Genomic DNA, 18,229 nt, shown 5'->3' on the forward strand with positions numbered 1-18,229 from the left:
CAACTGCAGCAGAAAATTGGAGACTGTGGAGTTTAATGCTGCAGGGTCCAGCCTAAGATTAAGTTAGCAATTACAACTAATTATGATTTACCTACAGCCACTCTATATTGTCCAAAGGTGTGAATTGAGTGGGAATTGTTCGTCTATTCATGCCCCATCTTGGATATAATCCAGCTTGCTCAAGACCGTGAGGAGGACCCGCCCTCCATAAAATGAATGGATGGAATCACATTTTTGTCTTTTCTAGTCATGGTCAAAAATGATGACCTAGCAACATCCAGCAGGGGTTTACATAACTGGCTGAACAGGTACTAGAAATAAACTTTTTTACTGCTTCTGTACAAATGTGTGAAATTCTTGTTTCTAGTTAGCAAGCAGGCACAGCAAGAGATCGATTGAAAAAAATGGGATTATTTTTCCTAGCTAGATCTAACATTGCTGTGGTCACTTTTTGTCAGATTGAGTTCCGAGGCCCGTGTTAACTTCTTTCCCTGTTGGCCGAATACACAGCTCTGTAAAATTTTAAGACGATACTCCAAAATGATCAGTTAATGCCCCCCCCAAAAATCTTCACTGAGAGCAAAGAAACTGAAGTCTTTGACATTTTCTGTAAACGTCTCATTGATTGTGACATAAACTCAGTACTGGCCCCAAAATTAATCCTGGAGTTTGAAGTACTCTTATTTTTCTTTTGTTTCATTTAAATTAATGTGTTTCATCTTGCAGAGTTGTATGCCACTCACAACCATTTATGGTGTTTGAATGACCCCTGGATAAGAAAATGAATGAGCTGGCAGGAACAAGAAGTCAGACATATATCGAGCATTTTTATTCGGAAGTATCAGCCCCGGTGCCCACTCGGTGTCGCCATGGCAAAAGATTTCTTATAACATGGATGATAGCAAATACCCGGAGAGCCAATCACCCACGCACCCCCAAAAAATCTACTGTTTAACAGACATCATCAATATATTCCTGGGAGCATTCACAAGAAGAGCATGTGAGTGCTGAGGCTGTGCAGGACAGCGTCCACTTCAGGCACTGATCTGGGGCCAAAAATGTGGGCCTCCATTTGGGTTAATCATGAGCAGCTCGAAAATACCTCACACAAAGTACAACAATAACATCGCTCTGCCCCCTTTTGCATGGATGTCACGTAATGAGATGCTGGCAGACGGTGAGCTGCCTTCAAAGCTCAATGATTGGAATTTAAATGTATCCATGATGGGAAAGGCTAGCCTGGGAAGAAAACACATGGCCGAAAGGACAACAAGCAAAAGACCTTCTGTAAGAAAGACCCGTAGCCAGCGTCTAAGCTCCAGCGGTGGTTCTGAAAGTCTTTCTTAAAGACCTCTCTCTCATAAACCGCAGCAATTATGCTGCAAATCCACAAGAATGTGCAGGAAGGGCTGCTCCCTGACAGCTGCCAAGGTGAGAAAATCTCTGAGGTTTGGTTGGCAGCGCCAACATGAGTCAGCTGGCTCCAACGGAACGACCTTATCTGGAAAGATGCGTGAAGTCGACACAAAAGCCTCCTTTCCCAAATTCATTCATCACTTTGCGCCTTTGGTTTTTAATTTGGAAATGTATACAAAAACTAGGTCAGTTGGACCGTCCGTCATCGAGGAGAATTTATTTTATCAGCACTTTGGGAGAGAAGCCAAATCTCCATCGAGTTGAGGCTGTTATCTCGCTATTCTGTGCATTAGCCAGCAGCTGCACTCACAGGTCAGAGACGTGCATGCACGGAGGCATGCTCGTGAGCGGGACACGCTTCACTCAAAGCTCTTTGCAGGATAGAAACTGTTTAATGTAGATTCGTTGTCTCTGAAATTGCTGCCAACATCAACATTTCAACATCCCATGCAATAACATTAACATGCATTTAAAGACATAACAAAAAAAAAAAAGGAGGTTTTCTGGAAACAACAGATGAGAACCACAAAGTGAAGAAATCGAAGCCATCAAACCAAAACAACAAGCTCAAACACCCTAAAAGCCTCTGTAACATGTTAGCGGATTTATCAGAAATGATTAAGACCTTCTATTTCAAAACATAAAAGCATACCACAGAACCTCTAAAGTTGAATTTGCTGGTCTGATCCTTGGAATTCAACCGTAATCAACCATAAGTTTAGAGAAAATCACAGGTGTGAAGTGGTCCAAAACATCACGCCAAGTCGAGCATCTCTGCATGCAAGTCAGTAAGAACTCTTCCGACGCTCCATTATGAATGCTTATCATTACCATGCTCTGCCTTCCTTTTAAAACAGTTAGAATCAATAGAAAATATTACAGATATTAATAAAGTTGTATTGTTTCTCTTTTACTATCAACAACTACTTTTTTTTTTTACGCTTGTATGACCATTTACGATGCATCTATTGGATAATTCATGTTCACGGAGAACATAATCAAGAGTCCAGACATTGGTGCAAGACAACTTGCCCCTGCCAAAACATCTCCAGTCAACAAGACTGCCAGAAATACACCAAGGCCACCAAAACGTTAGTACTATATAAGGAGGATGCTTTCATTTTCAAGTGAAGCACACATCTCCAGGCATTTGACAATTCACTGTAGATCGAAGCCCAAATAAATTCCCGAATGACATACAAACAACTTTAAAAGCATGAAATGGGTCAGCTTGAAGGCTTTGTGAGGAACTGCAAGCCCCGAGTTGTTGCATATTTGTAAAACTTGCTCTATATACAAAGTACCTCAGATGTTATGAATGAAAAGCTGTTGAATGCTCGACTGATGAGTTTGTCTACGTCATACCTTGCAGGCTTAAGATTGAACTTGTATCGAGTAGACGCAGCAACGTAGAGTAACAAAATGTACACATTTTTGTTTTCCAAGATACTCGCAGGTATTAAGGGAGGAGAAACGCTATATAAAAGGTCATGCAGGTGGGGTTAAATCGCCTGCCGATGTGAGGACGATATGAAGGGGCTCTGTTAGGTTTCACCTGAAGTACGATCGGGGAAACTGGTATGATCTAACCAAAAACAATGTCACGAGGTCAGGGTTTCCTTTCGTGTAAAGGTTGCTGAGTCAAAAGCTTTTGAGACTTGAACATGTTAATTGACTTGCCAGAGCACGGCGCATGGAGTCATTTGGAGAGAAACCATATTGGAGGCTAAATGTCACTAGTGGAGTTGAGGAGTTGCAGGAGGAAAACATATGTGGCACTCATTTGCTCATACGGGCAGTTGTTATCGAAGTCAATTACAATATGCAACAATGGAAAGGAAAAGAGTTGCATGCATAAAAGCAGGAGTGGAAGATTCCTGCAAGCCGCACCTCTCACACAAAGCTCGTGCACTGTACAGGCGTCAATCATCTGTTTTTTTTCTCCCACACATTTCCTTTATCATACCCTTATCTAATCCCGTTCGTCAATCTAGCATGCTGAGAAAGGGAAATCACTGCTCCCGTAATAAGCAGCATGCACATGCGTTAATGCAGACGATGGGCAATCGTAAAGGTCCGGCCCCACTGGAGGAGCCAAGCCGTAACGCGGCCAGACGACACAATACAGTTTCCAACGACAGCTTCCAGCAGCACCGTTATGACAGTCACGCCTGGGCTTTCACTTAATTCTCTCCAAATGGTCAAAGCAGCAACATGAGCACATTCTGGCGCACTATGTCAAAGTTTAGTTTGGGGCGGGTCATCGTGCATGTCAACATTGTCCCTTTGTCAAAAATGGATAAGAAAGTGCTCGACGATTATATTGAGGAGTCCTGAAGTCAGATATCACGATTTAAAAAAAAAAAAATCTTGTTGGTTAGACAATGTAGAAAAGAAGTGATGTCACGAATCATAATTCAAATCCAAAAAGGAAACTACAAGCGTTCCCCTTGGAGGTAATCCCCCAGGAGTTGAAATTGCTTTCCCAGCTCTCTTTGCCATGCCTTCATGCACTCCTGGAAGGATTCATCTGCAGTTCCGTCGTATTGATGTCATCAACATCTTCAGAACTTGATGTGCCCCTTGAGCGTGGGAAAGAAAAGTACAGAGCTAGGTCAGGTAAGTAGAGTGGTTGCTCCAGTACACCAGTGTCCCTCTTGGCCAGGAACTGTCAGATGCTCAAGGCCTTTTAAGCAGCCGTGATTTGACCTGACACGAGTCTTGCCTTTTTTTGTGCAAATGCCAGCGCATCTCTTTGTAGACGAGCTGTTTTGTTGTCTGGCCTGCAGTGAACTGGAAAGGTTCGGCTTGACACAAGTCTTAGAACATTTCTGACACTCTTTGTATGTCCAAAATATTTATATATTTAATAAGAACAGAAAACAAACAAAAATAAAAGGTTAAATGCTTTTCATTGGATAGTGACAAACTCACCTACACTGTCAGTCATTTTCTATACGCAGCTCAAAAAAAGTCAAAAGCTTGAAGAACTTAATGCAACAAAGGAAAGTGTTACACATGATGCCAATATGGTATTCGTAGATGCCCCAAAAGTTTTATGATGGCAATGATTTTACTCTTGAACATCTTCTTAAAATTTTTTATTTTATGAGAAAAATATTTTCATATTCAAACAAATTGGAAGTTATCCAGTATCTCAGAAGGGATTACACTGGACTTGGAGATTATCTTTCTGTTTTTGAACATGGCTAAATCAGCACTGTGGTAAATGCAGTGCAAAGTGTCACAAGGAGCTCTCGACTTATAGCCTTGTAACCACCATGTCATTAAAGACAGCAGAACGTCTAACTGTTGTGCCAAAAAGATGAAAACTCGCGTAAAAAAGATGTGATAAAAGCACAACAAGAAACTTGAGCATGACTTATCTACTACAATTGGACTGCCAACTTTCGAAGCTATAGAATGTAATCCACTGTATAACATAAAATAGCATGTCGTGACTTATGTTCCCCGGAGTAGGCTACAAGCGTTATATTCAGAATCATCCCTTATGCTCGTGGACTTTAAAAGGTATAAAGGGAAGTTCCTCCACATTCCTGTCATTTAAAAATGTCACGTTTAGTTCCATAGCGTGTTTCATCATAAGAAAAAACATTGCAGGAGCAGAAATAGCAGAGTTGGTGTCAGTAAAAACATAGATCATGCTGAAGACCGTCCACAGAGACCGTTTTAGAGAAAGAGATAATTGCTTCAAGTTGGCTGTAATTGGTTTGTCTGTCTGATGCTGCTCCCATGTCTTTTGCTGCGTTGGCCAATTTAAAGGAGCTTTGCGCTTACCGCAAAATGCGAAAAATCACATTAATACAATTGTTTGTAGTAGTTCTTGCAAGTTTGTTTAACTTTTGGTCAAAAGAAAAAAAATGTCTACCTTGATTTCCAGCTGACTGAATATAAGAAAAGGATTTGTCCCATATTGACAAAACTACCATTTACAGATATATTCTAGGTGAAAAGAGGAACAGTGAACACACGCATGCCCCACGGGTTATACAATACAGAAAATTTCTGGACAAATAGGCCCGTAAAGTTACATAAAACTCTCCTTGTAGACCACTGTCCGTAGAGCAACAACATTTTGTTTTAGCATTGTTATCAAAGGGTGCTTAATTGTTTGTACATTTAGCTAAGTGCTACAAAAGGGTACATTTGGCATTAAAAATCAAGACTTACAAAGCGGTGTAGAAAATAAATGAGAATCAAAAACTGACATGTTCCCTTGTACAGTAAATTTAGATTTTTTGATAGTAACAGTTATGACATCAATTGTTTTGAAAACTCAATCTGTAGGTTGATCAGCATCCCAGAACAGATTTTATTTGATTTATTTATTTATTTATTTTCATCCATGAATTGAAGAATGACTTCATCTAATGAGGCTTTAATTACTCCGGTGTATTAGTGACCTTGCAGCATGGCTGGGCATAAAGTAGCTAAACCAGATGACAAAAACGGCACCTCAGAAAGCGTGACCTCATTCCCATTTGCACTGATGGGGTGATGAAGGCATACAAGGCTCCCTCTGGGCCACAACTGCAGGCCTCCAGCAAGTTAAATCCCTAGTCTGGAAGCCCTCTGGACCAGGTGTGAGGGGGCCCCAAAAAGGGACCGGACCCTGAAATAACCTACATCACATCACTAACTGGTCACAGACACCTTCAGGGCAACAAGCACTGAGAAAGGGAAAAAGCAAGATGTGGCTGTAGATGGCATTCTTCCAAGCAATGAAGTCTGGGAACCTGCTCTTGTAAAATATATGCTCACTCGGTGCAAGTGTGAATATTTTTTTCCATTTTCCAAGATAGTTTTATTGATTCATGAGGGAGCTTTCAGAAGCACTCCAGACACAACGGTTCAGGTCTGTCGTCCTTACCTTTTGAAACAGGCATCAACTTGAAAGCCATCGTGTTAAAAAAACAAACAAAACAAAACAAACAAACATCCCCCCGCCTCGACTATTTCTCATTGAGATTTTGAAACATTAGGAGGAACAAATAAGTGATAAGGATGTTTTGATCAGACAGGGGAGTGAAATAATCTGAAAAGTGGTCTGATGATTCATCACACAATAACACCAACATCTCCCCTAGCGCTGGAGAGTCCAAACCAAACCTCCTCCTTCTCCTACGCAATTCAATCTGAGCAGGAATGGGAAAAACATTAAAGATCGAGGCCAACAGATTGCAAGCAGGGGTCATGTTCATGTTTAGAACCCGCAGAGAGGGGGGGGGCAACAGAGGTAACTTGTCACTGACATCCAGACAAGGTCAGCTCTTAGAAAGGTTGCACATTGGGGGCCATGATGCATCGAAGGGAATCAACACTGGAATTAATATAGGTCATCAAAATCTTGTTTTAGTGATGGTCGTTAAAGCACAAAAGTGTTTGATTGAGAACACAGCAAGAATTTTGCTCAAATGTCATAGCATGACTTGCAAAGTGTGTTTTTGTTTCATCTGAAAAGTTGGGAGTCATTTTCCAACGTTGCATTTTCGTGGGATTTAACAGAAAATGTTCCGAATTTCTTTTCAATTCAATAATTTCCCCCGAAACTGTAATATCTACTAATGATGAACATCTCTCTTTGCCCTGTGCAAACATTAAAATTCTAATTAGATATTGCCTGATATTCATTAAGAACATTCCGAAGTTCTGGTTTAATAAATTTGAGTATAATATATATCCCCATGCAAACTTTCCAACTTTGTAAATTCCTGGAAATTTGCAACCCTTAGTTGGATCACAAAAAAACACAAAAAAAAAACAAAGCCAGCCTGATACTATTGGCTCAGGCTTATCAAGCAAATACAGTTAAAAAATGAGCTGAGGAAAAGATAAACACAATATAAAGGAGGGTAAATTTTATGATTCTAACAGCTTTTTATGGGCTATTTAAGCACGTGTGACCCTGATAGCAGGCAGTTAAATGTCAATGACCTTGCAGTGGGCGAGTGAGCCCTTCACTATCTGGACTGAAAGCATGTGGTCTCTCACCTTCACTACCAGGGGACTGATAAATTAACCAGCCACTAAACTAGACCTCAACGTTGCTCCACATGCTTTTTTCATATGAGAAGGTCATACAGCCGAGGTATCAATTTACAGAGTAAACACATGGTTCTGGACAGGTTTATGGAGAGACAAGTGTTTGCGGATTGATTGGTCAAGTCCTCCTTCAGACCCGAAGCCAAAGTGTGACTGTAATAGAACGCCATGCGGTTCTGATGCTCATGTACCTCTGAGGATGTAATTCTGGTAGTTCTGGTCAGCTTCAGCACCCACTTTGATCAGACAAGTCAGTCCTTCAGCCACCACAAACTCATGCACCAGATCTTTGTCATCCTGAAAAAGGCAAGGGAGAAGACAACGTAAAGGATAAGTCAATACAGTCAGCAAACTTCACATTGACCTGAACTATATTTAAAAACGTAGCGTGGCAGTAGCTCAACCAAATAGCCTCGGGCTTTGGAACCATTAAAAAAAAATGTGTGTATCTAGTTATCGGAGAGAGGCTTGTTTGCTTTCTGAAAACTGTTGAGGTGCCTATTGAGTAAGGCTCCCATCCTCCCTAACCTCAGATGAGGGGTGCAACCCATCACTCAGTCACATCTCCTTGCACAATGAACTAAGGCCCTTTGCCATTCAGATATCCGCCAGAGAGTCAAAGGCTTCTTTCACATCGTCAGTTTGCATTATTTGGCTCGAGTCCATCCATTATTTGTACCGCCTCTCTTCACTAGGGTCGCGGGGGGTGCTGGAGCCTATCCCAGCTGTCTTCGGGCACTAGGCGGGGGACACCTTGAACTGGTTGCCAGCCAATCGCACCACATACATAGCCGAACACTCACACCTAGGGGCAATTTAGACCTGCCATGCATGTTTTTGGAATGTGGGAGGAAACCGGAGTACCCGGAGAAAACCCACACAGGCACGGGGAGAACATGCAAACTCCACACAAACTCACGATCTCTGCACCTCACCCACCTAACAAGCGTGGCTTTAAGGCATCTGGGAGTCACTGTTACTCAATGTACTGTTGCAGAGATTTACATACACAGACTTCAAACACACTAAAGTCATGCCTGTTAAAACCTAATCTGTTGACATGACAAATGAAGTAACATCACCATATAACACTTGAATCCTGTTAGCTGCTGATGCTATCGTTAATTTTATTGCACTACTGTGCATCCAGCGCATCACATGATACAAAAAAAGGTGGCTGTGAAGTACAGTTTACACTAATGCGGCCCTCACATCACATGAGAACCATGTTTGTAATCATCTCCACACCAGAATTGTTTGCCGAGTTCATACCTGTCCAACTGAACTTCACGAAGCAAACTAAAGGGGGCGACTTTGGAATCACCGTGATGAACTCAAGAGGGGTTCCTCTGTTGTGATCACGCATCTTGGATCAGATTTTCAGTCAACAGGTTTCTGGCTTTGGTATCGAGATTGCTGAGAGAGAGCTTTGCCAAGAATCCTCAATGGAACCGATTTAGTAGGAAGTTCCATGACTCACTGAGGGGCAAATACCAATGTATACTTGAAAAAATATATTTCGCAGCTGAGTCTTTCACCCAGCTGCAGCAGCAATGGTGAGTCACTGCGTCAGAGCGAGTGAGCATATGGAGGAAACTCATTTCAACAGCTTGTAGGAGCCATCTCGTCTTTCAGTCACGAGACGCAGATCGTGTGGCTATAGGTGAGTGTTGGAATGTAAGTGGGATACCTAGCTTTAAGACCACCATCTTTTGCTATTTAAGTTGAGATGGACTTCACCTGTAGTGGTCAAGAATGCCAACAACCTTCAGGTGCTGCCCCCCGCCACCCGTTTATTATAAGTTCAAGGACCAAAATCTGTGTTATTTCTTCAAATGGCTAACCAATCTCAAGAGGTGAAAACGGCTTGCACTCTTTTGACAATGTTAAAGGTTGAACAAAAATGCCATTTTGGGCATTTCCTAAAAATGTAAGATTTTGAATTTTTAATGCTTCAGCCCAATGCCAGCGATTCACCCATTGCAGCACTAGCAAAGTTACCCCTTATATTGCAGCTTGGTTAGAATACTTTTGTTGTTCTGACAATTTTATCCCCAATGACAAAACCAACTGCAACTCTCACCTGTCAGTGACATTGTTATTTAAAGCCCAGCTGGAGCATGTTCTGATCAAGCCCAGCCTTCGGATGGGAGCACTGTGGGGCCATCAAGGCTCCTTCTCTCCTCTGGAGGGGGTTAAACTGCTTCCATAACTGCTTTACCATCGGCACGTGATTGTTACTACCAGTGTGGAAGTGGAAGAAACCAGCTGCTGAAAAGTTACCTGAAAGATTTGCTTGAGGGAAAAGAGGGCTCTCCTCAGCTCCCTTCCAGTAGAGTTGTAGAGTTTTTCTGTGTGAAGATCAAAGGAGATAAATCAGTCAAACACGTGGAATCCTCCTTTAATGCCGTCCAAAAGCAAGTGGTGAATAAATAAGACAAATTTGTTTTATTCGACCCGAAATGAACCGCCTATGAACTGCGGTTTAAGCGTACTCAGTGTGCCACGAATAACAAATAACTCCATTGTGTCCACTGACTTAATAGCATCAATTATTCCTGAGTAGCTGAATGTGAAAAATATGCTGAGACAAAAAAAAAAAAGCCGGCGTAAAAGAAGAGCAGACGTCACATCTGCGTAGAGTTAGCGAGTCGTTTCCTGCTGACAGTGCTGAATCTTCAGTTTGTGATTATGCAAATTCGTGGCGGAAACACCACAATGGCTGAGAAACAATCTTCCTGATAATCAGTGATGGAAACCGTGCGGGTCCTTCTAATGGTCGTGAGCATTTCCTCCAACAACCTTTGGTCATCTGTCACCCTGCAAGTCGCCTGCACAGCTGCCAGAGAGCGGCAGTGTTGAGCACATTGTGAGACGTCCCATCAATGCTCTTGAACGCTCTCTGACTCAGCACAAGTTGTGAAGTGCTACTGCGGATACAGCAACTGTCTAATGCGATGTCTACTCTCCCTCTTCTTGTTTATTCAGGATATTTTCATACATAATAGATGCACATTTTAAGTATGCATATTTGACAAGTGCACTTAAAAAACACGATGACTGTCAGCAAGGATTGGACAGGCTCTCTCTCTCGCTCTCTGTGACATGATTCTATGCTGCATTGTAGACACACACGCACACACATATACACACCCTAGTGCAAATGAGTGACTCTTCTTTATAAACAATTGCTGCTAATCCCATTCTAAAGTGTGAGAAACACACACCGATTGGTGTATACGCTTGAGGTTTGTAGCAAAAGGTTCCCATTCATTATTGTTGCTGGCCATCGCAGCTAGCGAGCAAATCCCTTTAGCGGATGAAAAGAGGGAGAAAGAGAGAGGATGTATGTTGGCCGCCAGTTCTGTGGGCACACACAGCCGACTTCCAGACACTGGACCCGACAGAATAAGCAGGCTGGGCCTGATGTCTTTCGGGTGGCGTTCCAATGACACACACACACACAGCTTTTTCCCACCGTGTGCGTAGGCTCACTGATGCAACAATCGTGCAACATTATAACATTTATAAACGTTGTAAAAAGATGACTTCATGTAAACAGGAAGGTCGTCGAAAAGTACATCCTCATTACCCCCCAGAGGACGAGCGTTTTATTTTTAGTTTGTTAGCCGACACTGCAGGTCTGATTCAACATGTTACACAAAGAACAAAACTGTGTCGGTGATCTTTGCACGATCTCTTCACCCACTTTGGTCAACATTGCCCGGCTAATAATGGTGGCGGTAGTTGAGTGTGCTCTTCTGAGTGCCATTCCAGCAATGGTGGGCCATCATAGCTAAAAAAAACCTTCGCTGTTGGCCTACAGAAGCACTCAGAGTCATTTACAGTACAGCTTAAATTCAAATATTTATTTTATGAAATTATATTAATTTATCCCCAACAGTCTATTGTCACCAATTTATATCATTTCTCCTCACTGGACGTTTACCCATATGTGTATGTTCGAAGTATTTTTTGACCTAATTGGATTTCAGCCTCGATGTTCATCTATTCTGCTCAGGGCCAAATCCGTGCTGGCCGATGCAACTTGAACTATGTCAGCAATGGGACTGGTTCTTTAACAAATCAAATTGCAAATTTGAATCACAGGAAAAGATAACGTTTGTTAGAATGCTACATTTTTATATCATATTGTTGGTTTTTATAATTCCCGCGAAACTGAAACACTATCAATCCTACTGCGCCAAATGCATCATCATCATCAAAGTGTATCTGCCTAAACAAAGCAAAACAACCTTTCGAGACTGAAATGTCCCTGTTCTAGATCCCTTGGTGAATTTCAAAATGCATCACTTTGACAGCATAATAATATTCATGTTTTTATTATCATTAAAGTTTAACTTTTATGTTTGGAATGACGTCAGGTATGTACGTGTGTTATGTTGTTTAGTTAACAGAAGATAAAATTTGATCATTGTAACCAATTGTGGTTTGCATGTGTGGGTGTGTTTTATCATTAACACCATAACGGCTCCAAATTCAAAGAATTTAAATTTTCTGTCAATTACCTAATGATTCCGGCTTTACAGGGTTAAGAGCTGGTTTAAGTCGGGTAAGTCCCGGCACCAAATGCTCGAGTCCTGACACAACATTCAAGTAGAGGATTGTACCGATTCACGTTGAAATAGAGAGGACATTTCAGAGTGTAATTCATTGTTTTTTGCAGCAAAAACACATTCTAGCCTCATAGCTCAAACCAAAGTTGGAGTTGAAACATTCAGGTGTCGCGTGAGATGCAGCAAATCTTGTCAGACTTCAGCTAAGTGTGCAACTAAAGGATTAACTACAAAGCGTCAGGTCTGCTGTCTCAGCACCCTGAGCTCCAAATTGTGTACTCGTGCATGTGTGTATGTGCTTCAGTCCTTTCAGGTGTGTCGCTCAGCAGCTGTTGCCCGATATCAATGAGCTGCTCTTCTTAAACCGGCCTCGGACGCCACCACGCCGCCAGATTTTCAAAACTCTACAACAAGTCTGTACATCGAACTGCTCAGTATATTTTCGGTTGAGGCCTTTAGGAAAATCTATCCTGACTTGTTGTTTGGTCCCAGCGTGCCACGCTCCCTGCACGTCTGCTCGCTCCCAAATCTGTCAACCTGGACTCAGAACTTAGATTCTAATTGTTGACCACCAGCGGCGACATGTGACTGTTGAAAATGGTTGCAAATGGTTGCCAGTACATTTTGAATGGTGAACTGAAATTGGACTATATGTGGTTGAGAGTCTTCATATGAATGAACTTGCTTGCTAAAAAGCAACACCTCCAAATGCAAACTGTTCTTGTTCACGTAACAATCTTTCCCTGAATCTGATTTATGATGGTATGGTATAAGTGCTTAAAAATGTTTTGCACATTCCGTGCCATACATGGTTGAAATAGCTAATGAGCAGGGCTGGTCTTTTATGGAAAATGTCATAGTCACAGGCAACAGCATCCACAAACAATAAATATGGAAGCTGTGGGGAAGCTGAGCAGTGGTGGGGATAAATAAGCTTTTAAATAACAGAACATACCTGAGGCTATTTTTGGTTTTACCTGCTACATTGTGTTAGCCGCAAGGGTAAGGTAGAAGGGGAAGTCAACCCCCCCAAAAATTATTGACAAGAATACATTCTATGCACCCTGAGTTAAGCAGTAAAATCCACCCATTTTTGGACATCTCAGGGGCGGCCAGTTTGCCACTTGATATCAACTAAAAATCACATCACAGTTGCTCAGGGCTCAGATAATGACTAATTTCAGAAAGCAGCCGAGCCGTGATTGGTCATTACCTGAGCCCTGTGCAACAATAAGTGAAAAAATGGCCGCCCCCGGAGATGGCTAAAAACAGGTGGATTTTATTTCACAGTTGTAAAATTAATCTCAATGCATTGTTTAGTCAAATGAAGGCGCATAGAACATATTATTGCAAAGACTTTTCGGGGGGGTTTACTTCCCCTTTAATATTTGCAAACTGTGGCATATACTAATCACAAATACTACACTGACCATTATTAGTTGCATTTATGGATTCCAACGTCTCAAATGGAACAAACTGTGATCACTGAGGTGAAAAGACAACGGAAAATAACTTTGTATCCACAAATGCCAGCACCATTACTTTCCCCTTTCACTCCAGTGCTTAAATCTGTAATTTGACTGTTCTTCCTCATGAACGTTGAATGTAAATCAGTCTACAAATAACTGACAGGCAGCCATGCTTACCAAGTGACTGTGACCAGATCACAGCAAGACCCAAAGACAGTGATGCATCGGCACCTGTCGTAACAATGACTGGGCTTCAGTAAAACCACGAGCATGGTTCCATCTTCCTGTAGCCATACACTCAAGACTTATTCTCTCTTTCTTAGCCCTTTATTCCGGACTGCAATAAAAATGTCAGAAAGTTATTCCTTCCCGACACTAAATAAGGCACATCTGCAGGAACAGACAGATCTTTTCCCTGTCCCTGTCGACGGTCCACCTTCTGATGTAACACTCAGAGGCCCATCTCTAATGAGAAATAGCTCAGTGGAAATTAGTTCCATACCGTTTGGCACGGACACACACCGAAGAGCAGGCATTTTCCTAGCCAGGTATGAAAACCACGGAGCATATTCATTCAAAGAAAAAAAAAAAAGTTTCAGGTCCGCAACTCTCACAGTCATGTTTACCTGAAACCAGCTGAAACGTCCAACTGAATGGTTCAGTGCATTTGTCAGGGCTTTTTTATTGTACCAATGCAAATCTAAGCCTAAGTGCCCAAATAAATCTAAAGCGATAACATATGTTTGGGGCAGTCAAATATCATTTTGGCTCCATCTTTTGTGTGACTGTGCCGAAACCATAATTGAGCTGCATAATAAGCCTGGATCATTTACAGCTTGATGATTTATTCAATACATATTTTTGATTTAATAGTAGGTTGAGTATAATTATATGTTATGACCAGATCCTCAAATTAAGACACACTAGAATGAGCTGAGAATTTTTCTTACTGAAATTTTAAGTATTTTACCTCATACATTGTAACACAAAAGCAATGCAACATCTCCAAGTAAGTAAAGGTAACATCATTATAATCTGCAATATACAGTATCATAAGCAAAGTGCAGAAGTAGGGCACTTTTAATCAGTCACCTCAAAAGACACCTTTGCTGTGTGCGGTAACGCTTCAAATGCAATTCAATTCCAATGCAAGAGCCGATTCTTTGTCGCATTCTAACTCAATCTGAGACACGCGCAGCTAATCAGATCTTTCGTCTTTCCTAAGAGATTTTACGAAAGTAAACTGAGTGACTATGAATATTCAGGCCCAATGCAATGGAGAGACCCCGTTGGCCTGGACAATGCAGCTCACAGCGTGGTATAGCAAATTGTGGTTAAAAGTGCAGCTTTAGCAATACAGCGCATAAAGATGGTTCTCTGCATGTCTTATTATAAACTTTTATGCAAGATGAAAAGACAACGCTCAATAATTTCACATTCCAGTTGCCGTTCATTACGTAGGCCTCGACATCCCCCATTTAGCCGGCTATCCTTGAGGGCTGTGTTGCTTTAACTGCTAACTGACTAACAAAATAGCCAGGGGAAATAAAATCCTCCATCTGTGTGATTATTTCTAAGAAGTTTTATTACAGCCACGGCAACATCAATAAACTTTTGTCTGGCCTCATTGTTAATCTAAAGCAAAGATGAATCGCAAGAAATGACATGACATTTTTTTTTTTACTGTCCAGAAAAAAGGCAGGGATGGATTCTTTATTGGAAGGGGAGGTTTACTATTAATTAAAAGTGAGAAAAGTAAATTGAAATGGAAAATCCCGGGGACAAAAAAAAATCTTTGACCCCAGCATCATGAAACATTTTTTATGGAATATAATTCAAAATCTTTCGGGAACAGCCTCTGAGCGCCGGGCCTCTTTTGACACAGAGGTGAGGCACATTTTTACATTTATTTTATTTCTTTATCGTTGAATAAATAAGGTGATTTTTTTTTTATATAAGGACTTCTAATACAGATAGAAGCTTACTTTTTTTTTTCAAAGTAGTCTCCCAGCTCTGTCACACACTTTTCCATCTGTGCACAAGCATCTGCATTCCCTCAGCGTAAAAATCTTTGGACTGATGTTTCGGGCAGTCGCTCACAAGATTTCGAGTAGCCAAGGTCATCAAGGACAATTTTGTGTGCTGTCCCAACAGATAAACTCAAAGTCCTTGCAAAGTCCTCCACAGTCAGTCCGAATGAGCTCATCGACTGATTCCATCACTTTAGGAGGCCTTACTTCTGTCTTCCTCCTCAACACTGCTTTGTCTTTCTTTTAACACTTTAGCGCACTTGTAGACATTTCTTTCATCTGAAACATGTGGCACCATACACCATACTCAGCAACCAAAAATGCAAATTCTGGAGGATGCTTCTCGGTTGGGCATCTTTTTAATCATCAAAACGTTTTTTTTTTTTAATCTACAAAACAAATTCAATCCAAGTACAACGAAAAAAAATCCATTACAAAAATCAATCTATTTGTCCTTAAACTGAAAAATTAAATGTATTTATTGAATGACCCTCGTTCCCATTTTTCTTCGGTCTGTTTTTGTATTGCCCTCGGTGTCGATGAAAATAAAATGTGTGCCAAATCCAGTGGAATGGATGAAACACTCATTCCCAGCCATTGTTGTCCATGTCTCATTTTGCTGTTTTAATACGACTTGAATCTCACAGTTTGCGACAATAAAGGTTACAACCTATGTGGTGGAGACCCCAGAGCTATAATCTAAATAAGAAAACGAGCTTCAGACCGTTTAAATTTTTGGAGATGAGCATTTCAATAGCATACTAAATCACAGGTTCAACAGGACAAATGAATGCATTGCCACATTCCTGGCGGTTTCAAACGCTGGTAAAAGTTTTCCAGACTTAATAAAGGAAAAAAAAAAAAGATAAAATCAGGTTTTATGACTTTCCGACATTGACGTTTAGCATGCTACTGGCCAGGAATTACCCCCCTTCTGCCTGACTGAAGGTTGAAGGAAGGGTCAAGAAAAGCAGATTATAGCACTCAGGTGGAAATTATTTGGCAGCAGTGCAGGTAAAACTGAGCTCACATTTGGTGTTTGGCTTTTGGCGGCAAGTAATACTTGGATTAAGAAAATATCTGCACCAATATGCGCTTTCACTCTCACACGTCTACAGACTGCTCAAAATGTGCACAAAGGAATAAAGACATTCATTAATTTGTTCCTGTTGCCTGGAAATGCTTTGGATGTTATGATGAAAGCCATGTGGCGATGATGGTTTAGATTAGAGAAAAACTGAGCCCGGCCACACAGATTGAAGAAGCCTCTGCCACTGGGACACATAGAGAAGGCCTCACAGCACACAAGGCGTGAAAGTCCAAGCACGCAAAAAGCAGAGACGTGGGGGAGAGATGAAAACCCCCAAACAAGTCATAAACCGGTACGTAATCTGATCATAAACACGTCGCGAGCAGACAATGCAAGCATTGCTTTTGGGAAGATATTCTTGCTAAAATACAAATGTGCAAATAAACCATCATCATTTCTTGTAACTCTATTTCCCTCACAGGTGTGGTATGGCTGGATTTCCTCAACACATCATGTGGAGGGCATGGTGTCTATAATCTCATGGGAGCGGGGCACAGGAGGTTGCGTTACCGGGCTGCGACACCCGATCCCGCCTGGCCCATTTGATGCAAAGACATACCACAGCCAAGTTCATATAAACATAAAACCTGTCCCACAGAGCTCAACAGCACCCATTGTGCCCGAGTGGAAATTGGATTGTGGTGTTTATTGACGTGTTTACATACGACATATGGCCAAAGTTGACCTTTTTGTCAGTCATTATAATTCGACTTGAAGGCAGCAATGACATTTTGTCTTTGAGTATCTCAGACTTCAGCTCTTTTTCTTCAAAGAGGCCTTATTGGGTGGTTGTTGGTGCTTGACGGGCATGCCAGGCTCAAGCTTTATTGCTAAGCCTGTGTAATATGTACTTCAACCACACATCAAGATGCTATCTGATGCTGTCAGAGAGTCTCAATAGCGGAAACACTTGGTTGATTCTGCACACAGATGCATGACTGCAAGGCTAATATGAGGACAGGTGTAACTTTCATTAGGACCTGCCACCCAAATGAGTCATTTCTTACCAGGTGACCCACACGAGCCCTCCCCCTTTCAGCACCCCCCCCGTCCTTTTCTTTCCTGTGTTTTTATTTTATGTAGCCCACTGCCCTCTATTCACCTCCTCAGCGGGGTTCCCCCGTGCTAAGCACCACTGACACAGATACCGACTAAAGGCATGCATCCATTCAGTGCACCGGACAAAAGCCTGACACACATACAAACTAGCGGATCAACGTTTGAGGCCGGGTCCGATTTGGTGTCCGTCTGTCAGGTCCAGCTGTACCACAGCTAAATCAAATCATCTAATGCGTTCAAAAGTTGTGGTGACCAAACCACCTCCAGATGATGATCGTGAACTTTATTTCTGTAACGGTGTCAGTTAAAGTTCACTGATGCCAAACTGCCCAATTCTCGATTTTCATTTTCAACCAATAAAAGAGGTTCACAAAACGGAGTGATTTGCAGGAGTTTCATTTGAAGATCACGACAATTAAAGGTTTCAATTCACTTGATGCAATTAAATCTCAAGTTTTTTTTTTTTTCCAATGTTGGGGAAGACCAAACCTATTCACTTTCTCCTCTTGGCTGCCTCTCTGACTG

The 18,229-nt window shown here is 41.6% G+C and overlaps 1 protein-coding gene across 5 annotated transcripts in view; it reads right to left on the reverse strand.

Moving 5' to 3' along the window:
• The window catches only part of fhod3b (formin homology 2 domain containing 3b), an 80,641-nt gene that overhangs the window by 26,143 nt on the left and 36,269 nt on the right, over nucleotides 1–18,229 (reverse strand). For all 5 annotated transcript variants that reach the window (XM_088306748.1, XM_088306747.1, XM_088306746.1 and 2 more), the window contains 2 exons: nucleotides 9,763–9,830; nucleotides 7,671–7,776 (listed from right to left, as the gene is read on the reverse strand). In XM_088306748.1, the coding sequence (XP_088162874.1) occupies nucleotides 7,671–7,776; nucleotides 9,763–9,830 (174 nt within the window). The remainder of the gene's footprint in view (nucleotides 1–7,670; nucleotides 7,777–9,762; nucleotides 9,831–18,229) is intronic.

Source organism: Idiotropiscis lumnitzeri, chromosome 10, assembly GCF_059441095.1.
Source record: "Idiotropiscis lumnitzeri isolate Australia: NSW breed Sydney's pygmy pipehorse chromosome 10, RoL_Ilum_1.0, whole genome shotgun sequence".
Taxonomy (NCBI): domain Eukaryota; kingdom Metazoa; phylum Chordata; class Actinopteri; order Syngnathiformes; family Syngnathidae; genus Idiotropiscis; species Idiotropiscis lumnitzeri.